The 24,643-nt window shown below is 37.6% G+C and overlaps 1 protein-coding gene across 10 annotated transcripts in view; it reads left to right on the plus strand.

The window, feature by feature from the left end:
* The window catches only part of LOC105464812 (baculoviral IAP repeat containing 6), a 259,579-nt gene that overhangs the window by 229,293 nt on the left and 5,643 nt on the right, over positions 1-24,643 (plus strand). For 9 of the 10 annotated variants that reach the window (XM_071076482.1, XM_071076475.1, XM_071076480.1 and 6 more), the window contains 7 exons: positions 4,508-4,653; positions 5,557-5,667; positions 8,237-8,454; positions 10,223-10,384; positions 13,744-13,821; positions 18,436-18,624; positions 22,764-22,898. In XM_071076482.1, coding sequence (XP_070932583.1) covers positions 4,508-4,653; positions 5,557-5,667; positions 8,237-8,454; positions 10,223-10,384; positions 13,744-13,821; positions 18,436-18,624; positions 22,764-22,898 — 1,039 coding nt within the window. Of the gene's footprint in view, positions 1-1,366; positions 1,540-4,507; positions 4,654-5,556; positions 5,668-8,236; positions 8,455-10,222; positions 10,385-13,743; positions 13,822-18,435; positions 18,625-22,763; positions 22,899-24,643 lie in introns of those variants that run through there. The other variant, XR_011611589.1, reaches the window with a different exon arrangement.

The following is a 24,643-nucleotide window of genomic DNA, read 5'->3' on the forward strand; positions in this document are numbered from 1 at the left end:
AGCTGGATCTTCTAGTACTTTAGTTAAAAAAATTCAGTTCCAGTTCCAGCCCTCCTACTTGTGATTTCTGTTGAAAAACACTCCCTTGGTTCTCCTCTTTTACATCTGCTTCTCATACCTAAAAATGAAAACGTCCTGATTTCTTAGACAGGTAGCATTTGTTATACCCATATATTTCTTTAAACATTTCTGTTTTTGATGGTGGTAAACAAGTTCAGTTGTTCCTCAGTCTTTTTTCACACAGATAGGCAAATATTTATTTTAATCTCTCTTCTTTGGCTCAGTTGGGTTGTCCCTTGGTAAACTGCTGAAGCATATTATTTCTGGCAACTCTATTTAACAGTAGCATGCAGTACCTTCTGTATGTCTGGTGGTGTTTTATGTGGCCTAAAAATTAGCATATTTGTGTCTAATATAGAAATCAAGGTTTTATTTTTAAAGGCTTCTTATAACTATTTTAAGTATTCCCTTCTTTCATTCTCACGTATGCTACCAAGACAAGGAAGATTTGTCTTGCAACATTCATTTAAATCATTAAAAATTAAACTAGTACTTCCACTTAGAGATTAAGTAAAAACCAAAGGGGATCATAGAGTTAAAAACTAAGCTTTAAATTAATCGCAGAAAACATTTATTGTATGGAGATCTTTGTCCATTTACTGGTGCATTTCAAGAATTATTTTTGTGCATCCAGGAGATATTAGAAGCAATTTCCTACAGTAATATTTTTATTTAGTCTTTCAGTTTACCTCTAATCTAAGCTATAATTACTGTCAAAGAGCTTTAGAACTGAGGAGTACAGTGTGATCCGTGCTTTTTGGTAAATGTAGAAGTTTCATTCTCTTACAGTTTTAGAATCTTCTTCTGCAGTGCTAATTCTTAATAGTTCTGAATCTACATTTCAGCATGTAGTCTCCAGATAACGTCTTCAAATGGCTCTCCTTTTTAAAATGTTTATTGCAACTTTGCAGTACATTTAGCTTAGATTTAGGAGTGCAAAGGGCTAAAGGGGTCTTGTTTTATCAAGGAAATAGCTGTATTAAGCTGTTTTTGGTTTATGGATTATAAAAGAAAATTCTGGCATGGTGTTTTTAGTCTTACTAATATTCAACTTTATTTGGGCAGTAGATACTGGTAGAGGCAGTTCAATATAATTGAATGTTGAGGTATGGGTTTGCTTTTTTGTTTTGTTTTCAGGAGAAAGATTTGCCCATTTTGCTCACATCCTACTTCAGATATGTGTCACAGAGCCAAAGTTTTCCTAACTAATTAGCTATTTAGTTGGAATTCACAGCATAGTGGAAAATGTTTGCAGATAATTCTGTGCAATAGTAGAAACTTCAGTTGCTTCCTCGTATTTCTTCAGGGCAGTGATCACAACCAGATTCAACGTATGCACAAAGCAGCGGATACCATGGTAGCGGCCGTCGCTGATTGCTTTTACCATGTTGGATCCATTGTCAGTCTCAAAGACCTACTTCCAGCTAGGTGCCTTGAACTCAAATAGCTTTTCACACAGACTTCAGGATGTGAGCTAAGGTATGGCCTTTTTTCATGAGCTGGGCCTACATATGGGTTGACAGTAACCTGCAACTTTTATAGAAAAGAGACTACTGGCTATAGTTTAATGTCAGACAATGACTAGTTAGAATCATTGATAGGCAGGTAGTGTGTGTTCTTCATATATTCAAAGTATTCTCACCATTTAGAGATTTTCTTGATTTTTGGTGTGTTTTTGTCAAAGAGACTATTCAAGTAAAAATTTCTCATTAGAACCTGGTGCAAAGGTCTAATATATATCTGCTTTATGATTCAACCATTGTCTTCAATATGAAATATATATCATTTCTTTCACACATTTGGTGTAAATAATTTTTTTAAACTTCTGAGGATTCTTGCACAATTATTTTTCTTTTACTTTTTCTTAATTATGGTAAAAAAATAAAATTTTATCATCCTAACCTTGTGCACTATTTTAATAATCTCCTACTAATCTTCTTTTTAAAAGTAGAGTTAGGAAATTAGCATGAATAGAGCTTGAGATTTAGAATCAGTAGCTCCAAAGGTAATCTGCACACTGGGGTGGTAAATACAATAAAGACCTAAATTGGATTAATGCAGTTCACGCTCCATGCTAGAGATTCTTGTTTCTTCAAGGAGAAAATAACCTTTCTGGAAAAAGCTTCACTTTCATATCTTCCTTCTCTGCAAGATATGTTTCTTTAAGTGAAATCTTTATTGAGAGTACAGTGGATTAACTCATTGATTATAGACTTAGGAAATGATATTTTATTATGGCTATAATCATAACTGCTTTCTGAAACAACTTACTGTTGTTTTCTTATTCAGTGGCCCTGTTACTTAATAATTTTTTCAAGACCTGGTAATAGAGAATCATTTACAACTGGGGAGGAAGAGTCCTTGTAAATTCAAAGTGGGTACTGTCAAGCAGCTTATGCACTTCTCTTCATTCTCAGTGTTTGACACTGATTGTTAATAGCTATTGACAAATGCAGAAGTTGGTAATCTGAGTTACTCTGCCAGAATCATATCTTTATTAAGAAGTGACTCACTGTTAAACTACAGTCTCACCTTAATTTCATAGCTATAAAAGACACAGTATAGTAGTTGACTGTAGCAGTAAAATCCTCTGGTATTTCAGTCTTCAGACATACACTATACTCTCCTTATATGTACAAAAACATGTATTCAGATACATGTACACAGACGACAGTTGATGACTGAAATGGTGTACAGTGTAACATCTGCCAAGTCATTTCCTGAGTGGTAAAGGAAAGTGGCTATGTGTTCTCTAACTTCTTATAGCTCAGGGAAGATAAGAAGAGACCACAGGAGAAAAGGCAGTCATTCAGTGACATATTCTACCCTTCAGTTAAGTCAAGTGACATTAAGTTTTTACCTTCTAGTTAAACATCTCTGTAGAAACTAGTTTTTGTTTACACGTTATAGGAACTAAATTCAAAACACATGCATGATACTATTTTCATTTATTCTTCCTACCCACTTGAGTGGCTTCTTAGTTTACTATTTATCTACCTTAAGGATTGAATTGCTTCTGAGCAGATTTTTGTTTTTGTGACAAGGAAAGGTTCATTTGTATGTAGATGACATAGTATTATTTGTTAAGGAATCTTCTTCTTTGTTTTTTTTTTGTTTGTTTGTTTGTTTGTTTGTTTGAGATGGGGTTTCACTCTTGGTTGCCCAGGCTGGAATGCAATGGCACGATCTCTCGGCTCACTGCAACCTCCGCCTCCCGGGTTCAAGTGATTCTCCTGCCTCAGCCTCCTGAGTAGCTGGGATTACAGGCATGCACCACCATGCCCAGCTAATTTTGCGTTTTTGGTAGAGATGGGGTTTCTCCATGTTGTTCAGGGTGGTCTTGAACTCCCAGCCTCAGGTGATCCGCCCGCCTCGGCCTCCCAAAGTGTTGGGATTACAGGCATGAGCCACCGTGCCCAGCCTATTTGTTAAGGATTCTTCTACTGTCTGTTATCCTTTTTATAGTTTTCTAAGGCTCCATGACCACTTTGTGAGATCGCATTTTAATATAATGACCAAGTCCCTTTTTAGGTAGGTATACAACTAAAAAAATAAGCGATGTGTAGTTTAGATCATACCTCAGCATAAATATTTTTAACACTTATATATGATTTTAGTTTGTTTCAAATGATCTATTTAAGGAATTATAAAGATGTAGATTTTTAAAGTTCTAAGCAGTAGTGTAAAGATGTTTATTATGTGAATAACGTGCTGAGAGTTGGAATAGAGAAAAGGAAATAATGTTTAGTTGTGTTCGGTGACTCTTGTATTAAACTACTAGTACATTTATCTAGAAAATATAAATAAAAATTTAATGTCCTATATTCTTAAACTTTGCTGTAATACATCCTATTGTGATAACAATTTGAAATGAAATTGGGTACATTTTAGATCCTGACAGGAAATGACAGAATAATATCTTTAAAATGAATATGCCCTAAAACTTAGTATTTCATTAAAAGATGCAGTGTATAGAAACACATTGTATTAAGACACGCAGTAATGAACCTACATTTTACTCTAAAATATGTTTTTTTTTTTCCTTAGAAATTTAATTCTGAGTGAAATACAAATAGTATTAAAATTTAAAAACTGCTTGTGGTCCTTTAATTCTCAAATATTTTAAGTATATAAGTGATTTCTCTCTATATATATTTATAATTAGATGTGTTTTTAAAAGTGTGTCTCTAAGGACATCAGGTATCTGGGTCTTATACAGGATGACATTTGTATAATGTCTGTCTCTTGTCTGATTTTATGTTAGAAGGGAAAACCTACCCATAACTTTATTAACCAATGGCTTCAAAAGCAAGTTAATACAGATCATGTGTGTGACAAATGCACACTCTCATTTCTATATTTTGCCACTATTATTGATTTATGAAGGTGTTTTAGTCATAAAATCTTATTTTTCCTTGCATTTCTTTCCATATTAAAAAAAATTCAGATCTAAAAGGGAAAATGTTAAAACAGGAGTAAAACCAGATGCATCTGATCAAGAACCAGAAGGACTTACTCTTTTGGTACCAGACATCCAAAAGACGGCTGAGATAGTTTATGCAGCCACCACCAGTTTGCGGCAAGCAAATCAAGGTACAAAACTTTTCCTATTATGCCACTTTTCATTTGATTTAAAGATGTTTCATTCACTTACTGAAAACTGCCTTTCTCTTTTTGCTTTATGTTAATGATTTTAAAGCAAGTTCATTTACCTAAAAATTTTGTTCTCTGTTAGGTTTTGTTCTTTATCTGATTTCAATCATGTATAGTCTAATTTTAAAATATTTCTGCTATATATGATTGCTAAGTTTAGTAGGCTGAGAACATACATCATAAATATTTCTTCCCACTGAAATTCATGAAATTGAAAAATGCCTTTGTATTAGATAGAAAATAGTACATTAAGACTGTGTATGAGAATTTAGCTTAAATTGATATTTTTGGCCAGCATAGTGACTCACACCTTTAATCCCAGCACTTTGGGAGGACTAAGTGGGTAGATAACCTGAGCTCAGGAGTTCAGGATCAGCTTGGGCAACATGGTGAAACCCTGTGTCTACGAAATACATGAAAAATTAGCTGGGCATAGTGGCATGTGCCTGTAGTCCCGGCTACCTGGAAGGCTGAAGTGGGAGAATTACCTTAGCCTGGGAAGTTGAGGTTGCAGTTAGCTGTGATTGCACCACTGTACTCCAAGCCTGGGAGATAGAGAGAGAGAGAGAGAGAGAGAGAGAGAGAGAGAGAGATTTTCCTATGTTAGCTGAAGAAAGTGATCTGAATTATCTATTGTTTCACTTCTTGAGATGATTATGTTGTTTACTTTATTATGTTTATGAAATAGAAATTTGTTATTCTCAGAGTGGTTGTAATAAGATAATTGGGAAGAAGTTGACAGTTTTTTGGAATTCAAAATTCGAACTCTAGAGGTGAATTGTTTTTAGTTTTATTTTTTTAAATGTATACTTATGTTATTTATCTTGAAATATTAAATAACAGAAAAAAAACTAGGTGAATACTCCAAGAAGGCGGCTATGAAACCCAAACCTTTGTCAGTATTAAAGTCACTTGAAGAAAAATATGTAGCTGTTATGAAGAAATTACAGTTTGGTAAGATGAAGTTTTTGATTTGCTTAAGATCTCACTTTCCATTTTTTAACAGTGCTATTGAAATGTGTTTTAGCAAATTAAAGATTTTAAAAATTGCTTGTAACATGAATTTTACTTCATACATGTCAACATTTTTTATCATCTTTGCCTCTTGAATTTATGTCTATATTTTTAGTTATAAACTGTGACTTCAATAGGACTGTAAGAGCCTAGAAAAAATGAAATCAAAGCCAAGTGTCTACGAAACAGGCAGAAAATGTTTTTCCTTATTTACTTCTTCATTTCTGTACATCCTGGCCTGAAGGAAGCCAAGACCCAGAATTTTGAACTAAGTCTGTTACTCTTGCCATTTTAGATTGCCTTGCAATTCACTTTTAGAAAATGTAGTTACACGTAGTTCAGTTCTAGCTTTTCCCATTCCAAAACTCTTGACAAGTAAGAACTGGCAAAAAGATCATATCAGTACCCTTTATATGGTACTGATTTATGAGAAAACACTTACATACCAAATTTTGATGACCATTATTAACTATTACTGTCTATGCTGCTTTTTCATCCTTGAGAAACAACCCAAAAATCTTGGACTATATTTTTTTAAATGCTAAATTAGGATTCAGAAAACAGATTTTTGTCCTATTGTCTTTGAAACCTCATTATAAATCATTTAGGTTTTGCTCTGCTTACCTTTCAGGTTTGCCATAAAGAGCACAAGAGATAATATATATGAAAGTGATTTATACTTTTCTTAGAGTTTTGGTCAGTGTCTAATGATTTTAGAGCCTTTTTCCTGACTCAGCTTGGCAATCTAATCTGTTAACTTCACTCTAAGTAATAATATTAACTTGGTTTTTAAATAATAAATATTTTATTGAATTTTTTTATTGAAAATTCCTTTGTGTATTAAAGTACTAAAACCAAATACTTTATTTAGTTTATATGTATTTAACAATTACCAAGGTTTTTTTGGCTTGTTTGTTGTTTTATCAAATATTTCTGTATTATATATTGTCACATAAATTACCACTATAACTTATTTGCTTTAAAAAACTGACCTGGCCGGGCATGGTGGCTCACGTCTCTACTCCTGCACTTCAGGAGGCCAAGGTGGGCGGATCACGAGGTCAGGAGTTTGAGATCAGCATGGCCAACGTGATGAAACCCCATCTCTATTAAAGATACAGAAATTAACTGGGTGTGGTGGCAGGTGCCTGTAATCCTAGCTACTCAGGAAGCTGAGGCAGGAGAATCATTTGAATCCGGGAGGTGGAGGTTGCAGTGAGCCGAGACATTCCAGTCTGGGTGACAGAGCAAGACTCCGTCTCAAAAAAAAAAAAAAAAAAAAAATCTGACCTTTATTATCTCACTCTTTACATGGGTCAGGAATTCAGAAAAGTGTACACCATCACTCATTAAGTCCAGCCAACACTCAAGGGGAGGGGAAGAGGGTCAGAAAAGAATTTGCAGACATGTGTTTGTGTATGTGTGTTTCTGTTGGACATAAATATTTTATTGGGCTTTAGATTTCATTCCGCTTCCTAGGTCATCAAAAATATGTCAGCTAATGGCTTTTAAAAATATGTGGCATTGTTCTTGTACTTGAAAGCGTTTAGTCACATTTCATGTCTACAAATTCTTTAACGAGTTCTTTCAATCCGGAAAGTTTCATTTCATGACCATGAATGTGTTTATGGATCCTTACGTGTGAGAGATTCTGGTTTAAAGTTACTACCTGTCAGAAATTTAGAATCATATGTCCAGAGCCCTTCATTAATGTTAGCTAGCTAGAAGAGTTCTCTGATACTACATAAAATCATAAACTCTCCAAGTATGTGACTTTAAACATAATCAAGTTGGCTCCCCATTGGCTTTCAAAATATGTCTGAAAACATACAAGTTTTCAGTTGATGCTTTTTTAAGAAACTGCATTTTCAACCATATGTATCAAATATTTTGTAGTATCATTCTTTTACAACTTGATACTTACTAACTGCCTAATATTCCCTAATATGATTGGCTGCCATTTGTTTAACCAGTAAGTGGAACTTTAGGTTGTTTCCAGTTTTTAAATATCATATGCAACATCTCAATGGCTATCATTACCTGTAAATATTTGTGCATATCCAGGATTCTATAGGACGAATTAACAGAAGAGAAATTATTGATTAAAACAGGCTGTGCATGTTTTATCAAGTAGCCATTGTCTTTGATTGAATCATTTAAAAAAAATCTTTGAGTTAATAGACCCTGTCCTCCACATGATGTAAAAATTTTCCACTGGGCATAGTAATGGGCCCATTTCTTGCATCTGGTAGATTGTTTTTTATAAAACTTAAAATGTATCCCTGTAGCATGTGAAAGACAACAGTCCATCCATCTGGCAGTGTTAATCCATCTGGCAGTGCTAATATATAGGTGCTATGTAAACATTTACACTTCTGCTATTCTTCCATGGTTGGAAGTTCACTCCAGTTGGGTGAGAGAAGGACTAGTGATTATTTGTGATTTTTGTCATTATGGAACTGGAACAGTTTTTTCCAGTTCTAGGTTTTATTTTTTCTTCTCCTTTTAGATACATTTGAAATGGTTTCTGAAGATGAAGATGGGAAATTGGGATTTAAAGTCAATTACCACTACATGTCTCAGGTGAAAAATGCTAATGATGCGAACAGTGCTGCCCGAGCTCGCCGCCTTGCCCAGGAAGCTGTGACACTTTCAACCTCACTGCCTCTGTCTTCATCCTCTAGTGTGTTTGTACGCTGTGATGAGGAGCGACTTGACATCATGAAGGTAAAAAATAATGATAACGAAGCATTCTCCCTTATCTCCTTGGCTCATCTGATTACTCAAATGTTTATACAAAATTAGAAATATTATACAAATAAATTATACAAAACACTAGAAATTTTGGTGACCATTTTAGACTGCAGTGAAAGGAGCCCCCCACCCCACTCCTTTTGTTTTGGTGACAGGGTCTCACTGTTGCCCGCGCTGTGTGTAGTACAGTGATGTGATCACAGCTCACTGCAGCCTCCATAAAGAGCCCTTTTCTAATGTTAGTTCAGAGTGTGTGGATCACACTGCTGTTGAAAATAAAAATTTAGAAAATATCAAAAGAGCCATCATCCTTGAGCAAAGATTGTATGAAGCTGGTTACAGTATCAAAGGATTTAATGCTGATCAGTTAAAAAATGTTACAGGATTTCCATTTTGTCGTCCAAGATACTTCTCTCCTGTTTTATAGTGTCACTCTTCAAAACTTAATCATTTTCTTTCTTTTCTAGGAAATTTGTGTTTTTTTAAATTCCTAAGATCTGTGAATTACGGGTAATACAATAATATATAATCGCTACTTTTATGTTTAACACATGATAATCTGGCCTTAAATTCCAAGAGTCTGCTGCATCAAGAAAATGTTTAACATTTAACCTGAAAAAGAAAATTTTCTTTTTCTTTATATTTATGATTTAATTCATGGGTTAGGCATTCTGTCTTCCATAGATACACAGCTAAAACTATTGGCCCATTGACTTGTAGAAAGTTTTATTTGTTTGCTTGCTCCTTTTGATTTTTTGGATAGGCTCATGCCTGTAATCCCAGCACTTTGGGAGGCCGAGGTAGGCAGATCTCTTGAGGTCAGGAGTTCCAGACCAGCCTGGCTAACATGGTGAAACCCTGTCTCTACTAAAAATATAAAAATTAGCTGGGTGTGGTGACAGGTACCTGTAATCCCAGTAGTTGGCAGGCTGAGTCTGGGGAATCACTTGAACCTGGGAGGCGGAGATTGCAGTGAGCTGAGATCTCGCCACTGCACTCCAGCCTGGGCGGCAGAGTGAGACTCCATCTCAAAAAAAAAAAAAAAGAAAAGAAAAGAAAAAGGGTATGCTGGCTCATGCCTGTAATCCTGGCATTTTGGGAGGCCAAGGTGGGCAGATCAGTTGAGGTCAGGAGTTTGAGAACAGCCTGGCTGATATGGTGAAACCTCATCTCTACTGAAAATACAAAAATTAGCTGGGCATGGTAGTGTGTGCCTGTAATCCCAGCTACTCAGGAGGTTAAGGCAGGAGAATTGCTTGAACCCGGGAGGTGGAGGTTGTAATGAGCCGAGATCACACTGTTGGACTCCAGCCTGGGCCACAGAGTGAGACTGTCTCAACAAAAAAAAGAAAACTTCTTATTTCAGCCGGGCACAGTGGCTCAAGCCTGTGATCCCAGCGCTTAGGGAGGCTGAGGCAAGCGGATCACTTGAGGCTAGGAGTTTGAGACTAGCCTGGACAACAAGGGGAAACCTATCTCTACTAAAAATACAAAAATTAACTGGGCATGTTGGCAGGTGCCTGTGATCCCAGCTATTCAGGAGGCTGAGGCAGGAGAATTGCTTGAACTCAGGAGGCGGAGGTTGCAGTGAGCTGAGATCATGCCACTGCCCTCCAGCCTAGGTGACAGCGTGGGACTCCATCTCCAAAAATGAAGGTTGTTCTTATGTTGGATTGTATTTTTCTAAATATCAATGTTTAGGAATATTAACATAGGCTTTTGTATGTTTATATATATCCAGGTTCTAATAACTGGTCCGGCGGACACCCCTTACGCAAATGGCTGCTTTGAGTTTGATGTGTATTTTCCTCAAGATTATCCCAGTTCACCCCCTCTTGTGAATCTAGAGACAACTGGTGGTCATAGCGTGCGATTCAATCCAAACCTTTATAATGACGGCAAGGTAATTTAATTGCAGTCTTTTGTTTCAAATGCCAATGATTGTATACAAAGGTTCTTTGTAATTTGAAGAAAAATTTTGTTTCAGTTATCTGCTTTCTAAGAGGGCATGGGTTTCTTTGTACTTCTCTTCCCTACATCCAGATTAGCTTAAGGAATAGAAGAGAAGAAACTGAAAAGAGCAGAAACAGTTAAGTGTTAAGAAGCCCTTACAGTCTTAAGAATTTACTCAGGGACTTAACGTAAAGTTCTATGATACACACTATTATGAACTTATTTTAAGGTGTACCTTATATTCAAGTGTTTTTACATTTTCTTGTATTAAAAGTAGGAAGATGCATTCCCATTTACAAAAAAGCTGACCAAAAGATATAATAAAAATCATCTCATATTACCATAAACCTTTTAAAATTAGATTTAGAAGAGTAATCTCTTTTTTCAGAGGTATTTTGGATACTTTGATAGAATTTCAGTGGTAAATTCTGTGCTGAGTGTTCAGTGTTTTGAAATCTAGAAGAGAAGAATTTCAAAAGTTACAGCCTGCCTCAGATATGTGGTTGCAAATTATCATTAGCTCAAATCATAAAACTAGAATTAGTTTTTTGGGTTTGTTGCAAAAGATTTGACCAGAGGCAGAACTTTCTTTGGAAGAACAAACAACAGGTTTTCTATAAGTGAGTAGGGAAGAAGAAATAGCAACGTTGACTTTACTTGAGACACTGTAACTTGAATAGAGTGTAAGTGTAAAATATTAAGATGTATTTAAGAAAATAATTCTCAAGGCTTCATTGCATAGAGAAGAGGGTCAGGGCTTGGGAGTCTTAAATTAATAGTCTTTTATCATCATACTTACCTATGTGTTCCATGGTACACACAATTGTGGACTTATTTTTCAAGTTTACACACTGTTAGCATTTAACCTTAGGTCCTATATCTACAGTTAGGTATGAGGATACATACCTGCCATTGTTAGTCCCAAGAATGCTCTAAAGCAGGGCTGTCCAATGTTTTGGCTTCCCTGGGCCACTTTGGAAGAAGAATAATTGTCTTGGGCCACACGAAAATTCTCTAACACAAACAATATAGCTAATGAGCTTAAAAAAAAATAGCCAAAAAATCTCATAATAGTTTTTAAAACTTAACAATTTTGTTTTGGGCTGCATTCAAAGCCGTCCTGGGCTGCATGTGGCCTGCGGGTTGCACAAGCTTGCACTAAAGGTCAAATGGTATATGTATGACAGCACTTTGAATAATACACAAGACTTTACAGATACAACTCTTTTTAAATTATTAATCAACTACCTGTTGAATGAATTAACGTATTTTGCGTTCTTGCTTTCACAGAGCATTGAAAGAGTAGTAAGGAGACAGACCTTTCTGCATTTACAAGAACCACCTATGCTGGGCTTGGTAGCTCACGCCTGTAATCCCAGCATTTTGGGAGGCTGAGGCGGGTGGATCACCTGAGGTCGGGAGTTTGAGACCAGCCTGACCAACATGGAGAAACCTCGTCTCTACTAAAAATAGAAAATTAGCTGGGCGTGGTGGCACATGCCTGTAATCTCAGCTACTCAGGAGGCTGAGGGAGGAGAAGTGCTTGAACCCGGGAGGCGGAGGTTGCACTGAGCCCAGATTGCGCCATTGTACTCCAGCCTGGGCTACAGGAGCAAAACTCTGTCTTAAAAAAGAAAAAAAAAAAAAAAAAAAAAAAAAAAGAACCACCTATCCACCTGTTATCCAAATCTGTTGGCCATTATATGAAATTGTTAAAAATTTACAAAATCTGATGAGTATATTTTATGTTGATAGAGTATATGCCAGAAGAACACGTGATATGGCCCAGTTTTATTTTTATTACAAGAGTAGTTACAGGTCAGATTAAGTGTCCCCAGTTCTCTCCCTGCTAAGTGAGTAAGTATCTAACGTTATCTTTAAGTATATTTTGAGGAACCCTGGGAAGCCTGAATACTCTTTTAGGGGGTCTGTTTGTGTGAGGCTAGATTTGATCCATATACTTCAATCAAAGGAGTATATTGCAACTAGTTGAATGTAGAGGCAGATAATTAAATCAAGGTCTCTTCTGTTAAGCTGTTTTGCATTTTCAGAATTTAGAAAGAAATATACAAAAATATGGAATAGTACCACTTTTCTTTACTAAAAATAGTTATTTTAGTAAAAATAGAACTAGCTTATGATCTATCAGTCCCACTATTGAAAATACATCCAAGGGAAAGAAAATCATAATCTTGAAGAGATATTTGCACTGCTGTTTATTGCAGCACTGTACAGAATAGCCAAGATACAGAATCAACTTAGCGGCCATCAACAGGTGAATGGATAAATAAAACATGGTTATTTATACACAGTGGAATACTATTCAGCCATGAAAAGGACGAGATCCTTCCTTTCATAGCAACATAGTCCCTGGTGGGACATTATGTTAAGTGAAATACATCAAGCATTGAAGGATAAATACTGCATGTTCTCACTCATGTAGAAGCTAAAAAAATTTATCTCAATCAACGTAGAGAGTAGAATAGTGGTACTAAAGGCTGGGAGGGAAAGGTACAGAGGAGGGAATAGGGAGAGGTTGGTTAATGGATACAGAATTACAGCTAGATAGGAGGAATAGGTTCTGCTGTTGTATAGCACAGTAGGGTGACTATAGTAAATAAAAATTTTATTTTGTCAAACAGCTAGAAGAGAGGATGTTGAATGTTACCAACACTGAGAGGTTTGAGGTGATGGATACAATAATTACCCTATTTTGATCATTACACATTGTATACACATATTGAAATATCACACTGTACCCCATAAATAGGTACAACTATGTGCTAATTAAAAATATTTTCCTTTTAAAATAATTTAGTTTTCATTAAAATGTTATTTGTGTTGACATAATAGGTGCTGGTCCGTTTTGCATTATGAAAAAGTTATAATGCCACACAAATTTGAATCACATCTGAAGATGCCAATTTGTTTTAACAGACCAACCCTTAGGGTTTTGTCTGGAGACATATAAAACTGAGATATTTTGACATGATAGCATTATGTTTTTACTTCTCATTAGGACAGTTTGTTTTTAAGCACTCTTTTTTCTCTCTCTTTTTATTTTTTAAATGAAACAAGTTTATTTTCTCCAATAACTTCTGTAAATTACGAAGACAAAATACTAAAACTACAGCATATAACTTTTCAATATTTAACCAGAATACTCGTAATGAATACGCATCTGGAAACAAGATAAAAAGCTACACCTCGTTAGGCATCCTACAAAAATATCTCAAGTTTTATATACTCTGCAGCATTTCTGTTAAGCACTCTTTTTTCAGTTCTGTTGACGCTTTTTTCCTTTGTCAGGTTTGTTTAAGCATCTTAAACACATGGCATGGAAGACCAGAAGAGAAGTGGAATCCTCAGACCTCAAGCTTTTTGCAAGTAAACAAAATTTCTCTGACATTTTCACTTAAGAAATAAAGAACTGTGTAGTATTTTTAAAAATTTTTAGTGACCAAGAATATAGTAAACCCCAAAAAAGATAGATTACTAGGAAATACATATTAAATAGCTTATAGGTGAGCAATTAGCATAGTGGAGTCTCATCTTATGTGTAATCTAAAATCTCAAGTTGGGGCATAAAACAAAAATAGAGTTTAGCCAAAACTCCCTTCAAAAAAAATACCAGGCCAGGCGCAGTGCCCACTGTTTTCTGTGTTTCTTGATTTCTGTTCCTGAACAGATTATGAGAGCCTCTTATGGTTGTGCAGATGCTAACGTGAAACTAAAAAAGGAGAGGGGGTCAGATGTGTTGGCACAGCACTTTGGGAGGCTGAGATGGGTGGATCATTTGAGGTCAGGAGTTCGAGACCAGCTTGACCAACATGGTGAGACCCCCATCTCTACTAAAAATACAAAGTACAATTAGCCAGACGAGGTGTTGTGTGCTTATAATCCCAGCAAGTAGGAGACCGAGGCAGGAGAATCGCTGGAACCCGGGAGGAGGAGGTTGCATTGAGCCGAGATCACGGCACTCCACTCTAGCCTGGGTGACAGGGAGACTCTATCTAAAAAATAAAAAGCAATCAATAAAAAGGAGAGAGACAGTAAATTTGGCCTGTCAATAAAAGTCTTTACTCTGAAAATATCAACAAATTGACTCAAATCAGTGAGCCTACATTATGGATTGAAAATAAATACTGATGATTATTACATCAATGTATATATATAATATATACTATATGTTTTTATGTTAATTACCAATTGATTTTCGACTCAGATTCTAAGAAAACACTTTAGCCTGGTAAAAGTAAAATAAATACTATTTTTTGGTTTGATCCAAGTAGCTTTTTTTTTTTTTTTTTTTTTTTGAGACGGAGTCTGGCTCTGTCGCCCGGGCTGGAGTGCAGTGGCCGGATCTCAGCTCACTGCAAGCTCCGCCCCCCGGGTTTACGCCATTCTCCTGCCTCAGCCTCCCGAGTAGCTGGGACTACAGGCGCCCGCCGCCTCGCCCGGCTAGTTTTTTGTATTTTTTAGTAGAGACGGGGTTTCACCGTGTTCGCCAGGATGGTCTCGATCTCCTGACCTAGTGATCCGCCCATCTTGGCCTCCCAAAGTGCTGGGATTACAGGCTTGAGCCACCGCGCCCGGCCCCAAGTAGCTTTTTAAGTGAAGTTCTGTTGATCAGACAATTCATGCTGGCTGCTTTTTTGCATGCCTCTAATATACTTACAGAAATTATTTTTAGTGCAGAATTGATTTTGTTCTGTAGTTTAAAGTTTATTTAATTCTTTCATTCATCCTGTAACACAAGTAGATCTGATGCCCATTTTACAGATGATGAAAATACAGGTTCTAAATGTACAGATAACTATACTGTGATCCCTATGACTTCAAATATTTTACACTGTTTCTCAAGCCTAAAGTTTTATTTTATAATACTGAAAATCTGATTTTTTTAAAAGAGGAAATCCTTCATCCCAAGGGTTTACTGTTTCTCTGCTTATTTCCTGCCTCTAGTAAAATGTAGTGTGCATTAAAATGACTGTCCAGTTCAGACAATCCAGGGGTCCAGAAATTTCCTAAAATGTGTATTATCGCTATTAAATAGCTAAGTTCACTATTGAAAAATAAAGTGGCATTTATGCTCTTCCAAAAAGGTAATGTCTGCTGGGCCACCCAGTGGTAAGATAACCCATGTCATAAAGTATTTTTTGAATTTAATTGCAGGAAGTATTGGTCTCTGATAATGAATCTTTTGTTGTTCCTGTTATCAAATATAAACTTTACCTTTTTCTCTCTTAGCAGACAATAAATTATAGCCACATTTATTTCTCAGATGTAATTTCTTGTTCCTTTTTTCTGGTACACAAAACCCTCATTCTTTTTTGTTTAACTTTTGTTTTAGGTTCAGGGGTTCCACAGCAGGTTTGTTACATAGGTAAACTCACGTCACAAGGGTTTGCTATACAGATTATTTTGTCACCCAGGTACTAAGCTTAGTACACAGTAGTTTTGTTTTGTTTTTCCTTTTTTCTTTTTCTTTTTCTTTTCTTTTTTTTTTTTTGAGACAGGGTCCCACTCTGTGGCCCAGGCTGGGCACCATCTTGGCTCACTACAACCTCCGCGTCTCAGGTTCAAGCTATCCTTCCACCTTAGCCTCCTGAGTAGCTGAGATCACAGACACGCACCACCACACCTGGCTAATTTTTGTAGTTTTAGTAGTGACAGGGTTTCACCATGCTGACCAGGCTGGCCTCGAGCCCCTGATCTCAAGTGATCTGTCTGCCTCAGCCTCCCAAAGTGTTAGGATTACAGGCGTTAGCCAACGCGCCCAGCCGGTAGTTATTTTTTTCTGATCTTTTCCCTCCTCCCACCTTTCGCTGTCAGATAGGCCCCAGCATCTGCAAAACATTTTATGCTTCCTTTAGTGGTTTTTACTTTGCTGTTTTAAACAAAATAGGCTGTGAATCTAAAGTAATTTTTAGATTACTCTGCCTGAGATCTATAAAACCATACTGTGTATCAAAGGAGATGAGGTTAAATAAATAAGAGTCCTTTTTTATAAATTTGTAATGGATATTTAATTTCTTTCTGTGCTTTTGTACAAAAATGCAATTATACCCTACTTATATTAACAGAAGAGGACAATTATTTAAGAGGGAAGAGGACAGTAACTAACAACTATGCCTTGGGAAGTTGTCTCAGAAGTGTCAGTACATGTGAGATCTCTGACTGGGCGAGGTGACTCATGCCTGTAATTTCAGCACTTTGGGAGGCAGGCAGATCACTTGAGGCCTGGAGTTCAAGAACAGACTGGCCAATATGGAGAAACCCATCTCTACTAAAAATACAAAAATTAGTGGGATGGGGTCACAGGCACCTGTAACCCCAGCTACTCGGGAGGTTGAGGCAGGAGAATCACTTGAACCCGGGAGGCAGAGGTTGCAGTGAGCTGAGATCGCACCACTGCACTCCAACCTGAGCAACAAAGCAAGACACTGTCTCAAAATAAATAAATAAATAAATAAAAATTAAAAATATGAGATCTTTGTCTCAGAAATAATATGAATTAAAATTTTTCCCATAGTTGACCTTGGCATCAGTATGGTCACTTCAGGTCACATTTAACCCTTTCTGTTTTGGGTCAAATATGTTACTTTTGAGTACTCATTTTTAAAGTTCTCTTTAACTTTGACTTATAAGATGCATATCTATGGGACTGTTTAATCATTGTGCCTAACCAAAGTGTAATTGCTGTTCTTTTTCATTTATGAATTGGGTAGATAATATCTGATGTTTTCCTGCCTTCAAAGATGTTACTTTATTGACTTCTGTAGATCTGTTAACTGGAAATACTGTATTAGCTAGAAATCACCTCTCTTAATATATGTTACATCTGGAGAAACAAGCCTTCTGGTAAATAAGTGGTGGGTTGGAAGTGGTCTTAGAACCATAAGACCATCTCGTCAATCAGAATTTCTGGCTGGGTGCGATGGCTCACGCCTGTACTCCCAGCACTTTGGGAGGCCAAGGTGGGCGGATCACCTGAGGTCAGAAGTTTGAGATCAGCCTGGCCAACATGGCAAAACCCCATCTCTACTAAAAATTTTAAAAAAAAATTAGCCGGGCTTGGTGACGATGCACGCCTGTAGTCCCAGCTACTTGAGAGGCTGAGGAAGGAGAATTGCTTGAACCCAGGAGACAGAGGATGCAATGAACCAAGATCGTACCATTGCACTGCAGCCTGGGCAACAGAGCAAGACTCCATCTCAAAGAAATAAAATAAAATGAGAATTTCTAATAAGGTTTTTGTGATACTGTAGCAGTTAATTTTCCTTGGAATAAAAATTTAAAATGGTCTCAGGCATTTTTTTTCTAAGTGAGTATTGTTAAAGAGTGCATGGCTAGGCTGGACACGGTGGCTGACGGCTGTAATCCCAGCACTTTGGGAGGCCGAGGCAAGCAGATCCCCTGAAGTCAGGAGTTCAAAACCAGCCTGGCCAACATGATGAAACCCCGTCTCTACTAAAAATACAAAAATTAGTCGGGTGTGGTGGCAGGCACCTGTAATTCTAGCTACTCGGGAGGCTGAGACAGGAGAATCGCTTGATCTAGGAGGCGGAGGTTGTAGGGAGCCAAGGTCATGCCATTACACTCCAGCCTGGGTGACAAGAGTGACACTCAGTCTTATTTAAAAAAAAAAAAAAAAAAAAGTGCATGGCTGGCTTTATGCTCCTTAAGAATAGTTGGAGCAGAATGTTGGTATGAGTTGTTTACAAACAAAAATTTTTTATAGGTTTTTCATATCTATTATTATTCAAGAATTCAAGAGTAAAAACAGATGTATAAGTGTTACTTATGGCTGTATCGTGCCTAATTTTATTTTGCTTTTATAATGAAATATTTCAGGTTATAATCATAAACATTGATTTTATTGTGATAGAAATTTGTGGAAACACATATTAAAGAAGAGTCTTTGTGGATAGAGCAGGATATCAGTTAACCCATAGTAAAAATGTCCCATCATAGCTGTTCTTTTCCTTTATTCTTTAGGTGTTGGTGTCTGTCCAGTCCCTTATATTAGTAGCTGAGCCTTATTTTAATGAACCGGGATACGAACGATCTAGAGGCACTCCCAGTGGCACACAGAGTTCTCGAGAATATGATGGAAACATTCGACAAGCAACAGTTAAGTGGGCAATGCTAGAACAAATCAGAAACCCTTCACCATGTTTTAAAGAGGTATGTTCAATAAAATTAGTGAAATACTTTGTTAAAGACATTTTACAATGTAGCCTGGGCACGGTTGCTCATGCCTGTAATCTCAGCACTTTGGGAGGTCAAGGCAGGTGGGTCACTTGAGGTGAGGAGTTTGAGACCAGCCTGGCCAATATGGCGAAAACCTGTTTCTACTTAAAGAAAAAGAAAAATAAAAATTAGCCGGGCTTGGTGGCAGGTGCCTGTAATCTCAGTTACTTGGGGGGTGAGGTTGAACCTGGGAGGCGGAAGTTGCAGTGAGCTGAGATTGCACCACTGCACTACAGCCTGGGAGACAGTAGAGCAAGACTCCATCTCAAAAAAAAAAAAAAAAAAGACATTTTATAATATAGTTTGTTAGCTTTTATATGTATCTAGTTATATTTGCTTTTATATGTATCTAGTATATGAATCTCTAGGTTTTAGGGTTAATCCCAAAGATCATTAATAAGTCTGGACAATATAGAAAGACCCCATCTCTGCAAAAAGTTAAAAAATTTAGCTGGGCATGGTGGCATCTGTAGTCTTAGATACTTAGTAGGCTAGGCAGGAGGTTTGCCTGACCCCACGAGTTTGAGGCTGCAGTAAGCTGTATTCACATCACTGCACTCCAGCCTAGGTGACAGAGTCTCAGAAAAAAAAATGGTAGTAGATAGTACAGATGAAGTATAAAACCATCTGTATTCTAAACGACATCTGACTAAATTTTTGAGAACTTTTTTCCTTTCCTTTCCTCTCCTCTTCCTCTCCTCTTCCTCTCCTCTTCCTCTCCTCTCCCTCTCCTCTCCTTCTCCTCTCCCTCTCCTCTCCCTCTCCTCTCCCTCTCCTCTCCCTCTCCTCTCCCTCTTCTCTGTTTTCCTTTCCTCCTGTCCCGTCCTGTTTCGTTCTCATCGCCCAGGTGCAATGGCATGATCTTGGCTCACTGCAACCTCCACCTCCCAAGTTCAAGCGATTCTCCTGCCTCAGCCTCCCGAGTAGCTGGGATTACAGGCAGGTGCCACTATGCCTGGCTAATATTTTTGTAGTTTTAGTAGAGACAGGGTTTCACCATGTTGGCCAGGCTGATCTCCAACTCCTGACCTCAGGTGATCCACCTGCCTTGGCCTCCCAAAGTGCTGGGATTACAAGCGTGAGCCACCACTCCCGGCCTGTTCTTTATTTTTATTAGTTACCATTCTACTAGCAAACTCTCCAAATATGTTTCTGAAGTATTCCTCATAAAAGTTTTTTATTGAAGATGGTTTCTAAATTTGTCTTGCAAATAGAAATTTTGCCCTTGTACTAATGTGTATATATAAGGAGAATGCCATTTCTTTGTTTTTCTTTTTTTTTTTTTGAGACAAGGCTTTGCTCTGTTGCCCATGCTGGAATACAGTGGCGGAATCTTGGCTCACTGCAGCCTCCACCTCCCCAGTTCAAGTGATTCTCGTGCCTCAGCCTCCCAAATAGCTGGGACTGTATGCACACACCACCACAACTGGCTAATCTTTTTGTATTTTTTAGTAGGGACCAGGTTTCACCATGTTGGCCAGGCTAGTCTCGAATGCCTGACCTTAGGTGATCCGCCCGCCTTGGCCTTCCAGAGTGTTGGAATTACAGGCGTGAGCAACTGCGCCTGGCCACATTTCCTTTTCTTTAGGAAAAAATTGGATGATATGAGTTTCCAAAACCTGTATTAATACCCTGAAGTGGTTTTTTTCACTTCATCCTGAAATGTTGCTCTGTGTGTGTGTGTGTGTGTGTGTGTGTGTGTGTGTGTAACTCTTTGCCTATGATTAGTTGTCTCTTCATAGTGTGCCTAAATACAATTACAGTGTGTGTGTGTAACTCTTTGCCTATGATTAGTTGTCTCTCCATAGTGTGCCTAAATACAATTATACTTTTCACCTGCCATATCAAATTACTTTAGCATCACAACTTGCTGTAGTTGTGTTCAGAAACATTTTTCTTTCTTTTTTTTTTTTTTTTTTTTTTGAGACGGAGTCTTGCTCTGTGCCCCAGGCTGGAATGCAGTGGCGCGATCTCGGCTCACTGCAAGCTCCGCCTCCCGGGTTCACGCCATTCTCCTGCCTCAGCCTCCCGAGTAGCTGGGACTACAGGTGCCCGCCACCTCGCCCGGCTAATTTTCTTGTATTTTTAGTAGAGACGGGGTTTCACCGTGTTAGCCAGGATGGTCTCGATCTCCTGACCTGGTGATCCGCCCATCTCGGCCTCCCAAAGTGCTGGGATTACAGGCTTGAGCCACCGCACCCGGCCACATTTTTCTTTCTTAAAATTGTTTCACTTGATCATTAATTTCTTAAATTGTGCTGGAAAGTTAACATTTTAGAGAAAAAAATGGTATATTTACCTGACATAAAATTGATCTTTAATATAACTATCCAGATATTCTGCATGAATACTATGAAGCCTTCTTCTTCATCAGATGGCACTGATGAATATTTCTTTTTCTTTGGCTTTTGCTGTTACTGAGTAAATTTATATTCCAGTGTCCTTTGAATGAGAAAGTTGGATACGTTACTTTTGCAAAGATTGCACCACTACACTCAAGCCTGAGCAGCAGAGTGAGACTCTGTCTCAAAAAAAAAAAAAAAAAAAAGTAATTCGTTTTATGCATATCATTTTTTTCAGGAAGGATAAACACAGGGAACTCAGAGAAGGGGATGACGTTTACAGAAAGCAAATATATATCATTTGAGACAATCATCTTTCTCAGACTTTAGAACCTAGCTTGCATTAAAGGCGCCACTCGTCGGCCATGTATGCTTTCCCAGTTTTCCTAATCAAATGCCACTCACTACTCTTTGAATGCCCTGGGCTTTTTGTTTTTGTTTATTATTGTTCTTTGAAATATATTTTTCTGGTACATTCACCTCCCATCTGATTTTGTTATCATTGTTCTTCATTTAAAGCTGTGTCATACTTCTGTATCCCAGAGGCTTCAAACCCAATAACTATTAAATGTGGTGGGATCGTATTGGTGTTTGACATTCATTCCCAGAGCTTTCTAGTGATTTTCCCTTTGTAGGTTTGATTGTCTGTTCTTTAGGGCAGACATGCTTCCTGGGCAGTGCTCAACCAGAATACAGAGTAATGTTTCCAAATGGATAATTGTTTTCTAGTTTAAATTTGTCAGAAATAGACTCTTACTACTATATGTTGGTAGAAATTTTACTCAGTTTTTCAAAGATAGAATTTAAAAATCGCAAATGTAAACCACAGTAATAATAAGGAAATTTAACTTCCTAAAATAAAATCCTATCTATAAATTAAACAGAAGATACAATTAAGCAAGTAAGAATAGTGCCATTTCTGGGGGATCCATTTCTGGGGATTTCTGTGTGAATGCCTTTGGCATTTAGAATATACTTATCTAGGTGTTCTTTGAGTTATCTTTTAAAATCTTTTTCTCCTGGTTACTTATTTATTTGCATTTGCCTTCTGAATATATTGTATCATATGTGTCTTGTGGTCTCTGAACAGGATTAATTTTCCAAGTGTCTGACCGGGATTGTACACTCTTTTCTGCTATAAATCTCTCCCCTCCCCTCCCCTCGAGTCTTGCTCTGTCGCCCAGGCCGGAGTGCAGTGATGGGATCTTGGCTCACTGCGACCTCTGCCTCCTGGGTTCAAGCGAGTCTCCTGCCTCAGCCTCCCAATAGCTGGCAATACAGGTGCCCACCACCATGCCTGGCTAATTTTTGTATGTTTAGTTTCACCATATTGGCCAGGCTGGTCTCGAACTCCTGACCTTGTGCTCTGCCTGCCTCGACCTCCCAAAATGCTGGGATTACAGGCATGAGCCACCACACCAGGCCATAAATTTCATATATATATATTTCAACACATGTCATCTCAAATCATGAGCTTCATTTTTCCCTGCTAATATTGTAGAGTTGATTAAATTGAGTTTTATGGACAGAAAAACATTGCAATGTCTGTATATTTATTTCTTTAAATGTATTTGTAATAATATTCTAAATACTAATTTAAATGTATTTATAGTATACATATATTTATTTAAATGTATTTATAATACATTTTATTTCCTTGTAATGTCATTTACTGTGTCTTTTAAATTTGACTGTAAACACTGCTTGTTCTCCTGCTTACTTTTTCTCAAGGTAATACACAAACATTTTTACTTGAAAAGAGTTGAGATAATGGCCCAGTGTGAGGAGTGGATTGCGGATATCCAGCAGTACAGCAGTGATAAGCGGGTAGGCAGGACTATGTCTCACCATGCAGCAGCTCTCAAGGTGAGTAAGCCTTTCGAACATGAGCCTTGTTGCTTTAAGAGTTGTGTAATTATTGACAGAACCATGCCTACCAGAAGATAAGGGGAGGGAGGGAATTAAAGAAACATAATATTTATTTTCAGTTCAGAGGAATAAATTGTTATTCAGAAGTCTATAGAAAAGATGCGTTTTTTTTGCTAGGAGATTGACAGTTCCTAAAACAAAAAGTGGGTCCAAGGACTGAGTCAGCAGAGTTTTGTAAAGTTCCTTGAAGATAAGGATGACAAGATGTGCTCCATGAATGCCTTTTCTTTTTTCATTTTTTCTTTGGAGACTGTATTTCACTCTGTTATCCCGGCCTAGAGTGCAGTGGTGGCATCATGACTGACTCTCTGTAACTTTGAACTCCTGGGCTCAAGCAGTCCTCCCACCTCAGCTTCCCATGTAGCTGGGACTACAGGCACCTGCCACAGTGCCCAGCTGAATTTTTTTATTTTCAGTTTTGTAGAGGGGCTCTCACCCTGTTTCCTAGGTTAGGCTCAAGTGATCCTCCCACCTCCCACCCAAATCACTGGGATTATAGGCATGAGCAACCGTGCCAGACTTGAAGGACTTCTTTTATTCCCTTAGTCTTTCCCTAGGCCTCCTGCCTTCCATGTTTTTATTACTTGGAGGGATGAGGGAGATGTGAGTTGCAGATTCTCCCTCAGCTGATGGTGGCAGTGGCTGTGTTAAGGGAGACAAGCAATTGTTTTCAATTTGGACGTTCACAGAGTGGAAATGTGAAATGTGATGGTTTGGAAGATTTTGTGTCTACCCATGGAGATCTTTCTTTGTAACAGCCTTCCTTTTTTCCTGCATCTGAATGTCTTTACTCATTTCATCCTCCACCAATATCCTCCCTTTTTCTATCTTCAGGTTTTTCCATTTCTACTGGCTTGTTATCTTCTAACTTTAAAGCTGTCTTCACTTCAAGCAACTAGTTGATGATAAGGATTTGTTAGTTTTTTAGGTGTGATTTTTAAAAAGATCCCTATCTTTTCAGGACATGCACAGAAATATTTGTGAATGACAAAGTGTATGATGTCTGGGATTTACTTCAAAATAAAATGAGAAGGAGAAAGTCTGGGGATATAGATGAAAGAAGATGGGCCATGAGTTGATAATGGTTGAAGCTGTGTGATGGATATATGGGAGTTCGTTGTACTCTTCTGCCTACTTCTGTATATGTTTGAATTTTTTCACTATAAAAATGTTTTTAAAAAGAGAGAAAAACACTTGCAGAAAAATTCCCTAAGCTACTTCTATTTTGCCTCTATTATTATGAAACAGATTGTCTTCTTTCACCGTCAGACTATAGCAGTTGACGCTTCTTGCCTCCATTTTTTAACCTTTGTCTCACTAATCAACCTTTTGCAGTTTGACTTCTGTTTTACCAAAGTTACCCTCTCTCCAGTTCTCAAAGCCAGTGACCCCAGCTCACTTCTCTATTCACTTCGTCTGCTCTCCCTCCTCCACGCTTTTTTACACATGGTTTCCATTTTCCTCTAGTTTTCAGCTCTTCTGCTTGCTCACCTCCATTCCTATTTCAGCTTAAATTTCACTTCATGGAACCCTGCCTTGACTGGTTTGTTTGTTTGTTTGTTTGTTTGTTTGTTTGTTTTTGAGACGCTGTCCCTCTCTCTGCTGCTCAGGCGTGATCTTGGCTCACTGCATCTTCTACCTTCCTTGTTCAAGCATTTCATCTGCCTCAGCCTCCTGAGTAG

Source organism: Macaca nemestrina, chromosome 13, assembly GCF_043159975.1.
Source record: "Macaca nemestrina isolate mMacNem1 chromosome 13, mMacNem.hap1, whole genome shotgun sequence".
Taxonomy (NCBI): Eukaryota; Metazoa; Chordata; class Mammalia; order Primates; family Cercopithecidae; genus Macaca; species Macaca nemestrina.